The 12905-nt window shown below is 37.6% G+C and overlaps 1 protein-coding gene across 9 annotated transcripts in view; it reads right to left on the bottom strand.

The window, feature by feature from the left end:
* The window catches only part of YTHDC2 (YTH domain containing 2), a 96335-nt gene that overhangs the window by 22797 nt on the left and 60633 nt on the right, over positions 1 to 12905 (bottom strand). For 5 of the 9 annotated variants that reach the window (XR_006200900.1, XR_006200902.1, XR_006200903.1 and 2 more), the window contains 4 exons: positions 8146 to 8349; positions 7266 to 7448; positions 5729 to 5820; positions 5471 to 5626 (listed from right to left, as the gene is read on the bottom strand). Coding sequence is in view for 1 of the 9 variants with exons in the window: in XM_042933278.1 (XP_042789212.1) it covers positions 5740 to 5820; positions 7266 to 7448; positions 8146 to 8349 (468 nt within the window). In the remaining 8 variants the exon portion in view is untranslated. Of the gene's footprint in view, positions 1 to 3195; positions 3395 to 3843; positions 5627 to 5728; positions 5821 to 7265; positions 7449 to 8145; positions 8350 to 12905 lie in introns of those variants that run through there. The other 4 variants (XR_006200901.1, XR_006200905.1, XM_042933278.1 and 1 more) reach the window with 3 other exon arrangements.

Raw genomic sequence — 12905 nt, 5'->3', positions numbered from 1 at the left:
CTTCTAAAATGGTCAAAATTTGGGGTGCCTGGGTGGCTCAGTCGGTTGAGCATCCAACCTCGGCTCGGGTCATGATCTCAGAGCTTGTGGACTGACAGGACTGAGTGACATAACAAGCATAATAAGCATATGAAAGATGTTCAACATAAGTAGCCATTAAAGAGCTACAACCGAAAACCATGATCAGATACTGATGCACATATAGAAGAATGATAAAAACAGAAGATGCTGACAATAGAATGGCTAAAATAAAAAAACCAAGAGGGGCGCCTGGGTGGCTCAGTCGGTCAAGCGTCTGACTCTTGATTTCAGCTCAGATCATGATCTCACAGTTCATGGGTTCAAGCCCTGTGTGGGGCTCTGCACTGACAGAGCAGAGCCTGCTTGCGATTCTCTCTCCCTCCCTATCTCTCTCTACCCCTGCTCTGCTCTCTCAGAATATTAAAAAAAAAAAAAAAAAACAAAAACAACAAGTGTTGGCAAGGATTTGGTGAAAAAGTAAAGCTCTTGCACCATTGGTGGTAATGCAAATTGGTGCAGCCACTCTGGAAAACAGTAGGGAGGTTCCTCAAAAAATTAATAGATTACCATATGATCCAGTAATTGCACTACTGGGTATTTACCCAAAAAATACAAAAACACTAAAATGCACCCCTATGTTTATTGCAGCATTATTTACAATAGCCAAGATTTGGAAGCAGCCCAAGTGTCCATCAACTGATGAATGGACAAAGAAGTGGTGTATAATACACAATGGAAGGTTATTCAGCCATAAAAAAGAATGAAATCTTTCCATTTGCAACAACATAGATAGTGCTAGAGTTTAACGCTAAATGAAATAAGCCAGGGAAAGACAAATACCATATGATCTCACAGATATGTGGAATTTAAGAAATAAAACAACCAAAGGGAAAAAAAAGAGTGAGCAAGAGAGAGAGAAACCGGGGCGCCTGGGTGGCTCAGTCGGTAAAGCGTCCGACTTCGGCTCAGGTCATGATCTCACAGTCCGTGAGTTCGAGCCCCGCATTGGGCTCTGTGCTGACAGCTCAGAGCCTGGAGCCTGCTTCAGATTCTGTGTCTCCCTCTCTCTTTGACCCTCCCCCGTTCATGCTCTGTCTCTCTCTGTCTCAAAAATAAACAAACATTAAAAAAAAAAGTTAAAAAAAAAAAAGAGAGAGAGAAACCAAGAAACAGACTCTTAACTACAGAGAACAAACTGATGGTCACCACCAGCGAGGTGGGTGGGGGAGGATGGGTGAAAATAGGTGGTAGGGATTCAAGAGTACACTTACCATGATGGAAGAAACAAATAAAATAAAAAGAGATGAAGAGAGGTTGTGAACATATCCCTCTTAGATATATTGGATTGCCTCTGGCGGGTGTCTTGGTGTAAATTGAATTAATTACAGTATACTAGTATTTATGAAGTTATTGCACCAAATAGGAAAACCTAACATGCAGAATAGGCACCTTGTAATAATAAATAGTCCCTTACACTGTTCTTCAATGGAACATAGCAACAATTTAATAAAATTGATGTGTATTTTCAACTTAAAGAAAAAAAAAATATCCTGACAACTGTTAAGTGCTGTCAAGCATGTGGAGCAACCGGAACTCTAAAATATCGCTAGTAGGGATGCAAAACAGAAAAGCCACTCTGGGAAATAGTTCGGCAGTTTCTTATAAAACATACTTACCGTATGATCCTGCGATTACAGTCCTAGGTATTTACTCAACAAATGGCAACTTATTTTCACACAAAAAGGTGTGCACAAAATAGCTGTTCTATGTATAATCACGTGTGTGTATCCTAGGTCAATGACTAAAAAAATGGCATGTTCTATACAATGGGATACTACCCAGCAATAACAGGAAATGAACTTTGATATACACAACTGGGATCAGTTTCAAAGGCCTTATGCTGAGTGAAAGAAGCCAGTCACTGTGTAATTCTATTTATGTAATATCCTCAAAAGAAGAACACTAGAATGACAGAGAACAGACCTAAGGCTGGCTGGCATTATGGGTGAGAGGAGGCTGTAAGTACAAAGAAATGGCATGAGGGAGTTTCAGGGGTGATGGAACTATATCCTCATCAAGGGCAAAGTTCTACAAGTCTGTGTGTCAAAATTCAGAGTTGCACATCTAGGAAACATTGATTTTACTGTATGTTAATTATAAAAGTTAAATGAGCTCTCGGGGCGCGTGGGTGACTCAGTCAGTTAAGGGTCTCTTGATTCCAGCTCAGGTCATGATCTCACGGTTCGTGACTTGGAGCCTCACATCAGGCTCTGTGCTGACAGCTCGGAGCCTGGAGCCTGCTTTGGATTCTGTGTCTCCCTCTCTCTGCCCCTCCCCAGCTTGTGCTCTGTCTCTTTCTCCCTCTCTTTCTCAAAAATAAATAAAAACATTAAAAAAAATTTTTAATAAATAAAATGAAATAAAAGTTAAATAAGCTTCACAGAAAACTTTCCAGTAAACCTAACACTACATGGTGATGACCAGTTGGCCAGAGGTTCTAGGAAGAGCATTCCAGGCAGAATTAAGAGCTCACACTCGTCTCTGGGCTAGAACACACCTATATTCAAGAAACAGTCAGGAGGTCAGTATGGCTGAAGTGGAGTAAGTATAGGAGTTGAGGAGAGACCGCCTGAGACACAAGACAGGACCAGATCATGTAGGTATCTGTGCCATGGGAAGGACTTTGGCTTTTGAGAGAAACGGGGAGCCACTACAGGGCTTTGAGCAGCCAAGTGACACAAACTGAATGTTCTTAAAAGGATCACTGGTTTCTGTGTGGAAAACAGACTGGTGGCAGCGGGGAGAGGTCAAAGAGGGAAGACAAATTTCAAGAAGCAATTTCAATAACCCAAGCAACAAGGACCGTGGCTCAGTCCAGAGTGGGTGTGACCGACGCGGGGAGAAACAGTCCGAGTTTAGATCTACTTTGAAGGTAGACCCGAGACAATTTTCTGATGGATGAGACCGAGAGAAAGAAATGCATCAAGGATGACTGTACGTTTTCTGGTCTGAGCAACCTTAAGGCTGGAACCGGCATCAGCTGAAGAGAGAACAGCTTTCAGTGGAACAGGCTGTAGGAAGGAACACTAGTTCCATTTTGAAAATGCAGAGTTTGTGGTTTTAGGAGACAGTCAAGCGAAGATTTCACCCTTGGCTGGAAAGACCAAAGCACACCTGGTGGCCCTGGGCACGCTGAGTGCACTGTGTGGTCCAGTGTGTGGGGAGGAGCTGTGGAGAGTGCTGGAGCACAGCAAGCACCTGTGCCACAGGAAGCTCACATAGACTGGCAGGTGTTGTCACTTGTCGGTTACATGTGTGGTCCGAGGGATCCAGGGGTGAAGCTCATCTGACTTAGTCCTCAAGACTTTCCCTGCTGCAGGAAGTAAGATTTTATATGGTGAAAAATGAGTCTCTGAGGACAAATTCTTAAATTCTCAAATTCGGTCTTTTCTTGAAGTACACATTTGAGATTATGCCCCCCACCCCGCCAATCTCTGCTGTAATTGGTAGAGTGAGGCTGGGGTGTTCAGTGGATATAGTGGCACATCACCAAAATGCAGTGTCCTGACTGAGAATGCAAGGTGAATGGCTGCGTGGTTTATCATATTCAAAAGATTTTATGTTGAACACATCTTGAGCCTTTTTTTCCATCCCCTTGTGGTAATGAGGCAAATTTTTTCACGAAAGAGATAATGATGTGAAATCATCACCTTCTATATATCAATTTAGTATTCTTCAAGGTGTTTGAAACTCATTAATAATATCTCAAGGGATATTATTGATAAGCCCTATTATAGAGCATCAGAAATAACAAGACCTAAATAATTTAACAGAATTTCATTTAATAAGTATATTTAAAGTTCATCTCTTCCAAAAACAGCATTTTAATTACATTCAAATTGTGTTCATTTTAAATATCAACAAACTCATCATTTACATACAGGGCTAGATATTAGAAAACAGAAGGACATTAAAACAAGTTTTATTTTTTAAAAGTTCTCACTTCCAAATTTAGAATACCATAAACTGTTAAATATATACCCAAACAAAATGTATATACAGTATCAGGAGAAAAAAAACACAAGTTGCTCTAATAGGAAAAAAAAACCTGTAATACACATACAGCAGAACATAATTCACATAGGCTCAATTTACAAGTGTATCTCAAAGTATAAAACAAACCAACAAAAAGCCAGTAACGACAAACACAGGCAAAAATCACAGCTGCCATTCTAAACTACTGCACCAACACACAATACTTTCCAAGAGAAAGACGGGTTCCCAAGATCTTATGTTGACCCAGGACTTTTCACTTCTTTGTTTTCAAATGCAGAAGCAAAAAAGCCTTAAGAGTTTTCTTCTTGCCTTTAAATTAGATTCATGTTGGTTTTTCTTCAATAACCCAAATATATCATGAGAAGTGCTATCGAAGCTGTTCTATTTAGAGCTCAATAACCAAGACATTTCTTTCATTTTGTATTTCCCTGTACCTCTATTTTCCTTCAAAAAGCCACTGGGGAAACTTTACAGAGTGGTGGTAAAGAGATCAAATAATCCTGAGAAGACAAGGAAACAGGAGAGCTGGCACTATCACTGGTTTACCAAAAATTACACACACACACACACACACACACACACACACACACACACCCGTTTATTAAACCATAAATGCAAAACAGTAAGAAATCTAAAAACGCAAGGAGCCTGAAAAGTACTGGAAAGCAAGCAGGAGGCATGCTGAATTGTGGTGTGGCTTTCGTTTGAAAGACATACACCAACCAGGCTCCTGCTAACTGCTGGGCACTTTTTGTAACATGCACCATTTGTTTACATTTTTAACTTGTCCAAGCTGAGTTTCTCTAGCCAAAGCAGAGAGGTCGTAATTACCGTGCTCAGGTAAGAAAGGTGTGAAGGTTGTAAGATGAGAGGAGGGGGTAAGATGCAGGACCAGGAATAAAACTAAGCACTAAATCTGATCCAGTCAAAGACAGGAAAGAACCCTGATTTTCTTCAGATTTTACTGCACTTTATAATCAAAGAAAAAAGAACATCTCTCCTTTTTTTCGTAATGTAGCTCAGGTTTAAAATGGCAGAATGAATAGTCCTTAATCAGCACACACTATTTTTAAAAGGGACATTTTTAGAACTGGATTGTTTTTAATGACAAACCTTAAGAGTTATTTAGCTCTTCTAAAATGGTGCTCAGAGGTACTGATACAGGCCCTTCTTAAAAGGAAACAACTTACTTTGCATTAAAAAAATCATCAATAAGAGTTATGAGTCAGTGTTTTCAACAAACCAAATGTTTAACTTCAAATTAAGTATGTTTTTCAAGTAACTGCTATTGTGCCAAATAGTGTTACCTGCTACTATTTTATTCAAGTATAAACATATAATTAACAAACATTACATAATCATTCTTTATGATCACTATAAAAATTTAAATTACCCTTTTCTCTTTTATATGAAGATGGTGGTTCTAAAGTAACATTAAGCCAGAAAAGCCCATTCATTCATCACACACATCTATCTCCACCTCAGTTTTTAGAAGTCAGTGCATTCAGTGGTTATAAGTAGGTGCAATGTTCTTCTGTAGTTAAGAGATCTGAAAGAGTTAAAAAAAAAAAAAAGGGGGGGGTAAGTAATTTGAAAGATATCCTTAACAGTCATAAATACTGCCAGTACTCAAAGTCAAGTATAGTGTAACCTGAGTTCAGGTCAATCAGTCGTGGTTTTTTCTCCCGACGGAAGGCGTTCCCATAACTGGAGCAACTGTTCACCAACCTGAGGCTCGAGCTCCTGGATAAATCACAAGTCACACAACAAACACCAAGGGAAATGGATTGAATTTTTTTTAATCACCAAAACCTATGTTGATAGAAATATAAGAGAAGTACTTTGAATTTCATTTTTCTACCAGAACATGATAAAATCATGCAACCTATGTTCAGGTTTGTGAAGTTCACTTCCAGACTTCAAGATTGTAGTTAACCCTCAAATACAGCAACTATTTGTGACAAAACGGTAAAGAGATTTCCATGGAGTTCTTCTGGAGTTTTTACTATGTGGAAATCATGATTTTTTTTTTAAATGGAGATTTACCAAAACCACTCCACTTCAACTTTCAAAGGTTTACTGTGAAACCTAGCGTATTCGATGTTTGGGGGGGTTGTTAAGAAATTATGATGAGTATATAATATTCTTATCTTAGGAATTAGGCTTATTTCAAAATCCTTAGTATAGAATAAAAATTAAGGGGCGCCTGGGTGGCGCAGTCGGTTAAGCGTCCGACTTCAGCCAGGTCACGATCTCGCGGTCCGTGAGTTCGAGCCCCGCGTCAGGCTCTGGGCTGATGGCTCGGAGCCTGGAGCCTGTTTCCGATTCTGTGTCTCCCTCTCTCTCTGCCCCTCCCCCGTTCATGCTCTGTCTCTCTCTGTCCCAAAAATAAAAATAAAAAAAACGTTGAAAAAAAAAAATTAAAAAAAAAAAAAAAATTAAAATATTCTGATACAACTGAAAAGAATGTCATTTATAGTCCTCTTGTGATACGATGTGCATTTAAAAAGAACCCAAACACTTTTCATATGGCGATTTAAAGCGAGCCACACTGGTTTAAATAGATTACTAGCCGTGTGACCTTAGAATAATTTCTCCTATTTCTCCTACCTAAAATTGAGCTAATAAAGCAATATGCATTAAATTAAATGACTTCATGGAAAGCAGCTAGCACAGCAGTCCATATATATGTTAATTCCCATCCCCTTAACCAGCTTAAAATACATGTCAGCAGCAATGATGAAGGCAAAGCAAACATAACAGAAACAAAACAAGTCACAAAAATATCAAAAGGCTGTTTTTATATTGCATCATTAGTTAAAGGCACAAAGATGTCAGATGCTGTTGTTACCCTCAGTGAGATTACTTCAGAATTACACTCCGTTTTGATCAGAGCTTCAGTTACTAAGACAACAGGAGCCTCCATGAAGTAACTTATGAGGGACTTTGTCCGTAATGATGGAGAGAAGCCAAATTTACCAAATGTTAAAAAAGCAATGAGCTCTGTCAAACACCAGTACGAGCAGGTTTTTATACTAACTCTTTTACAAACCTAAGCCACCGTCTCCCGTGTACACACAGAATATACAATTTGTACTCCTACGTCTCCCTCTCAAACGGACCACTGCGTAGCAGCAAAACAAAACCAAGAGACCGGAGGAAGGCAAATATGAAAGGTCACCGTATACCTGCCCGTCTCTGCTGATCTGGACCTTCTTGTTGTCGTTCCAGGGGTTAAGTAGATGGTGTGCAAACTGGAAGGGAAGACTCTCCTTCCGGACCCACTCCACCTTAAACACTCCTCCCAGTCCAGCGGAGCCCCAGTCCTGGCTCTTCTCCCTTCCTATCTCCGAAGACATCCTAGAAAATCCCTGTGGGTCAAATGAGGGCAAGGGGAAAGGTAAGGAGGATATTAAATGTCTGAATAAAATTTACCAGAGAAAGCTCTCCATTTTTTTTTCTTTAATTTTAAGGTAAAGTGTAATATAAAAACAATAGATATCTAACAAAAACAAAAAGAAGTTGTTGTTTTTTATAAAAAAGATGTATTAGCACATTTCTAGCCTTCTAACATAATTTTAGTATGAACAGATATTTTCTAAATAATGTATTAACAGCCCTAAACCCACATTTATTCCATGATAAATGGATATACTCTAACCTATAAGTTTTACTTCCAAATATTATACATCAAGTCAAGATGAGTTAAGAAACATACTCAAGTTTCTGGATTGTCAATTCTAACTTGCTTGCCTATTTAAATAAACATTTTACCAAAAAAGTCAAGCTTCTCATTACTCTTAATCCACCCGAAAAACAGTAAATCTAAAGTTACCTTCAGAAGGAGAAATGGTTTATCTAAAGAGATTCTGGTAAGACAAGGAAAACAAAGGGATCCCTATTATCATTCCCCTGAAGAGGTACAATACATTCCTCATTTTGTCAAGCAAAATGCATTCTTGCATTCTGATTCAATAAAAAGCCAGGGTGTTTTTGGTTTTTGTTTTAATCTCTGTGGTCTAACCTGCAGCCAGAACAACTCCATTTTACTGGTTCAGGATGGCTCACCTGGAAATGTCCAGATCCTTGAACAGAAAATACCAAGTAAACCATGCTGCTTTCCCAAAAGGCTCGATTTAGCTTCCGCTCATTACTAGGGGTTGTAGACCAGATACCCTTCTGCTGAGAAATTTCAAGGTTTCTCAAATTGCTACTCTTCATTATGAAGTATCGAATAGGCATGTTTGGTCTTGGTGAAGGAGATTTTGAGCCCTATAAAAGAATGCATAAGTTCTTGAAAGGTAATTTGACCTTTCAAAATCAATAGGCTCCATTAAATAACATCTTCATAAACATATAAACCAAAGTATTTTACCAAATATCCAACAAGTGCAAATAGCTCCATTGTGCCTGAAAAGCTACACAAGGCTCCCTCAGAATGAGGTTACAGAGCCAAAACCAAGCACTCATTTTCAGAGCATTCAAAATCTCTTATCAAGAAGGATTTGGGATTACAAACTTTGATTTATATTCCAAATGTATTTTCAGAAACTATTTTAATACACTTTCAAAGGCTGAAAACAAAGCAAAAATTTGCTCCAGCTTCCCGCCTGGATACAGCTTCCAGGCAACAGTGCAGGGAAGGGAAACAGAATCCAGCAGTCTCAGTGAACTGCAGAGAGAGAGCCTGGAATTGAGAGGCCAGGGTTAGAATTTGCACAGCAGTGTGCTGGATATAAGAGATTTGCACAGAAGGAGAGTTCCCAAGGAACTGAAGAAGGGTACCCACAAGTTTCTGACAAGTACTGACCTGCACGTGAGTGAGAAAACATGATTTAACGCCAGGGAAAGATCCAGACAAAAGCAGTAAACTAAGTAATTCCTGGAGCTCACACGGGGATCGGAGTATTTGATGTTCTCCCCAGCCAGAATTGAAACAACTGTTAATACATAGGGCATCAGCCCACAGAAGGCTCATGCCTTAGTACTGAAACTAAATTAGTACCAGAATAAAATCTGCTCGGAACCTGCTATAACACTTAAAAGAAAAATCTTAAAAACATTTAACTGATTGCCACTTACTTAGTGGTATACCAGAGAGATGTCTGACACTACTTAAAGGAATACAACAAAAATCTAGCAGCCAAATGAAATTATAAGGAATGCAAAGAAACGGAGGAGAACAGATCCATAACCAGGGAAAAAATGAACCAACAGGAAAAGATTCACATCTGACAGATGATGGAATTAGGAGACAAAAAAATGTCAGAGCAGCTATTATAAATATATTCACTGTGTTCAAGAAGGTAAAGTAAACATGCATGTGCCTTAAAGGAGAAATGGAAAGTGTTTTTTAAAGGCCCAAAGGGCATTCTAGAGATGGAGATATAATATTTAAAGTGAAAAATACATTAGAAAGAATGCACAGCAGATGAGACACTACAAATAAAAACATCAGTGAACTTGAAAACATAGCCAGAGAAACCATCTCAAATGAAACAAAGAAACCAAAAAAGAATTGAAAAAAATGAAGACAGCCTCAGTGACCTATGGTATAGTATCAAGTGGTCTTGCACTTATATATCCCTAGTCCCAGAAAGGAGGGGGAAGCGATGAGACATAAAAAATACATGAAGAAATAATTATCTTAATTTTTCCAAATTTGATGGAAACTATGAATACGAACTACAACTATGGAAACTATGAATAAGAACTACAAACGGGCGGGGGGAGTGGGGTGGCGCCTGGGTGCTTCAGCCAGTTAAGCTTCCGACTCCTGGTTTCAGCTCAGGTCATGATATTGCAGTTTGTGACTTCAAGTCCCATGTCAGGCTCTGTGCTGACAGTGCACAGCCTGCTTGGGATTCTCTCTCTCACTCTCCACTCTCTCTCTGCCTCTCCCCTTCTCTCTCTCTCTCTCTCTCTCTCAAAGTAAGTAAATAAACTTAAAAAAATTAAAATTAAAAAAAGTTCTCATCATAAGAAAAAACATTTAAAAAAACTACAAATAGAAACATATCAAAATCAAATTGCTGAAAACCAGTGATAAAGAGAAAATCTTAAAAGCAGGTAGAGGAAAAAGATACATTACATACAGAGAAACATTATATACAGAGAAACAAAAATGATAGTAAACCTCCCTCAGAAACTATGTAAACGAGAAGATAATGGAGTGACTTCTTCGCAGTAACAAAAGAAAACCACTGTCAACCTAGAATTATATACACAGTAAAAACAGCTTTTGGGGTGCCTGGGTGACTCAGTCGGCTAAGCTTTCAACTCTGGCTCAGGTCATGATCTCATAGTTCGTGAGCTCAAGCCCCAAGTCAGGCTCTGTGCTGACAGCTCAGAGCCTGGAACCTGCTTCGGATTCTGTGTCTCCCTCGCTCCCTGCCCCTCCCCCACTCACAGTCTATCTCTCTCTCTCAAAAAATGAATAAACATTACAAAAAATTTTTAAATAGCTTCCAAAAATAACAGTGAAAAATGGTTTTTCAGAAAAAAGCTTAAAGAATTCATTTCCAGAATATCTGTACCAGAGAAAATGTTCAAAGAAGGTTTCCAGACAGAAGCGTATGATCCAAGATAGAAATCCTCATCAACACAAAAGAATAAAGAACACAAGAACTGGTAAATATTTAGTAAACATAAAACACATTTTTCTGACTTTTGGTACAAGATAATTTACTATGAAGTAAAAAAAAACCAATACACTGCAGCAAGTATAACAAATATACAAATAAAATGTATGACACAAGTAACACAAAGAACTAAAGGGTAAAATAAAAATACACTGTTGCAAGGTTCTCAAACTATACCTGAGGTGGCATAAAACTAATTCAAGATATACTAGGGAAAGTTAAAAAATGGCTACAGTAGTGAATTCTACCAAACATTTAAGGAAAAAATCATATCAATCCCATGCATCTCTTGCAAAAATGAAGTAGAAATAAGACTTCCCAAATAATCTTATGAGGCCAGCATTACCCTGATACCAAAACAATACAAAAATAACACAAGAGAACTATAGAATATCCCTCATGAACAAAGATCCCAAATTTAACAGAAGTTCTGATTAAGCAAAATCAAATCCATTAATATTTAACACCATAATATGTCATGATCCTGCAAGGTATAAACATTAGAAAAGCAGTCAACAAAACCCAATTTATTAATAGAAGAAAAAAAATTGTGTTATCATTTCAACAGATGTAAAGACAAAAAAAGCACTGAACATAATTCAACATTTATTCCTAATAAACCCTCTCAGCAAACTAAATCCAAAAAGAAACATCCCACAGTTACATTATGATAAGTGGTGACAGATTTAATGAGGGATGGGGGTTGGGAGGGGGGGTTGTTTTCCCTCAAAGGTCTGTTCTCAACACTGTTATTAAACATTTTACTGGAGGTTCTAGCCAGAGAGAACAGGCAAGAAAAAAAATAAACAGAATCAATACTGGAAAGGAAAAAAGTGAAACTACCTTTATTAATAGATGAAATGGTTATCCATGTAGAAAGTCCTGAGAAATCTCATATAAAGCGAACAATTAATAAATGAAGTAAGATCACATCATATTGGGTAAATATACAAAGGTCAAATGTATTTCTAAATCATAGCAATGAATAACTGGAAATTAAAAATTTTACAAACAGCATCAAAGATATAAAATATTTAGTGATCAACTTAACAAAAAATGTATAATACCTGAACTCTGAAATTTACAAAACACTTGTGAAAAATTAAAGAATATCAAAAGAAATGCATATATATACCACACTTAATAGATTATAAAACTAAAAACTGTTATCAATTTTCTTCAAACTGATCTACAAATTCAATGCAATTCCACTCAATACCAAAATATGTTTCTGTAGAAATTAACAAGCATTTTCTAAAGCTTATATGAAAGACCATTAGAACACCCTGAATACCAAAACAATTTTTTTTATTATTTTTTGAATGTTTCTGTATTTTTGAAAGAGATGGAGACCAAGCAGAAGAGGGGCAGAGAGAGAGGGGAGGACAGAGGATCCGAAGCAGGCTCTGTGCTGACAGCAGAGAGCCTCATGTGGGGCTCAAATTCACAAACCATGAGATCATGATCTGAACCAAAGTCAGACACTTAACCCACTCAGCCACCCAGGCCCCCCAAAACAATTTTTAAAAAGAACAAAAGAGTTGGAGAAAAAAATTAACTGGTTTCAACTTAGTATAAAGCTACTATAATCAAACTACCGTAGCAAAGGCAAAAACAGAGTAGTATACAGATCAATGAAACAGGATACAGTCCAATAAATTGACCACATATTTACAGTCAATTGATTTTTGACAAAGATGCCAAGATAATTTCAATGGGAAAGGGAGAATCTTTCCAACAAATGGTGCTAGAACAATTGTATAGGCAAATGCCAAATTATGATCCTTGATCCACCCATACTATAAACAAAACTTAACTCAAAACAGATCATATGCCTAAATATAAGAGCTCTCACTGTCACACTTCTAGGAGAAATACTTTGTAATCCTGAGTTAAACAAAGACGTCTTAGAACACAAAAAAATATGAACCATAATAGAAAAATAGATGACACCAAAATAGAAAAAAATAAATATGGTAGACTTTATCAAAATTAAACACTTGCTCTTCAAAAGACACTGTTAAGAAAATGAATATGCAGGCACAGCCTATTAGAAAAAGTTGCAAAACATATATAATTAAGACTTGTATCTAGAAATATATTTTTAAATCTTACTACTAAATTAAAAAGACAACCCATAAACAACCAAAAAGTTGAACAATTTGAACAGCTACTCCACACCAAAGA

Source organism: Panthera leo, chromosome A1 (assembly GCF_018350215.1).
Source record: "Panthera leo isolate Ple1 chromosome A1, P.leo_Ple1_pat1.1, whole genome shotgun sequence".
Lineage (NCBI taxonomy): Eukaryota > Metazoa > Chordata > Mammalia > Carnivora > Felidae > Panthera > Panthera leo.
The sequence above is the reverse complement of the archived record's forward strand: the minus strand, read 5'-3'. Positions and strand labels throughout refer to the sequence as shown.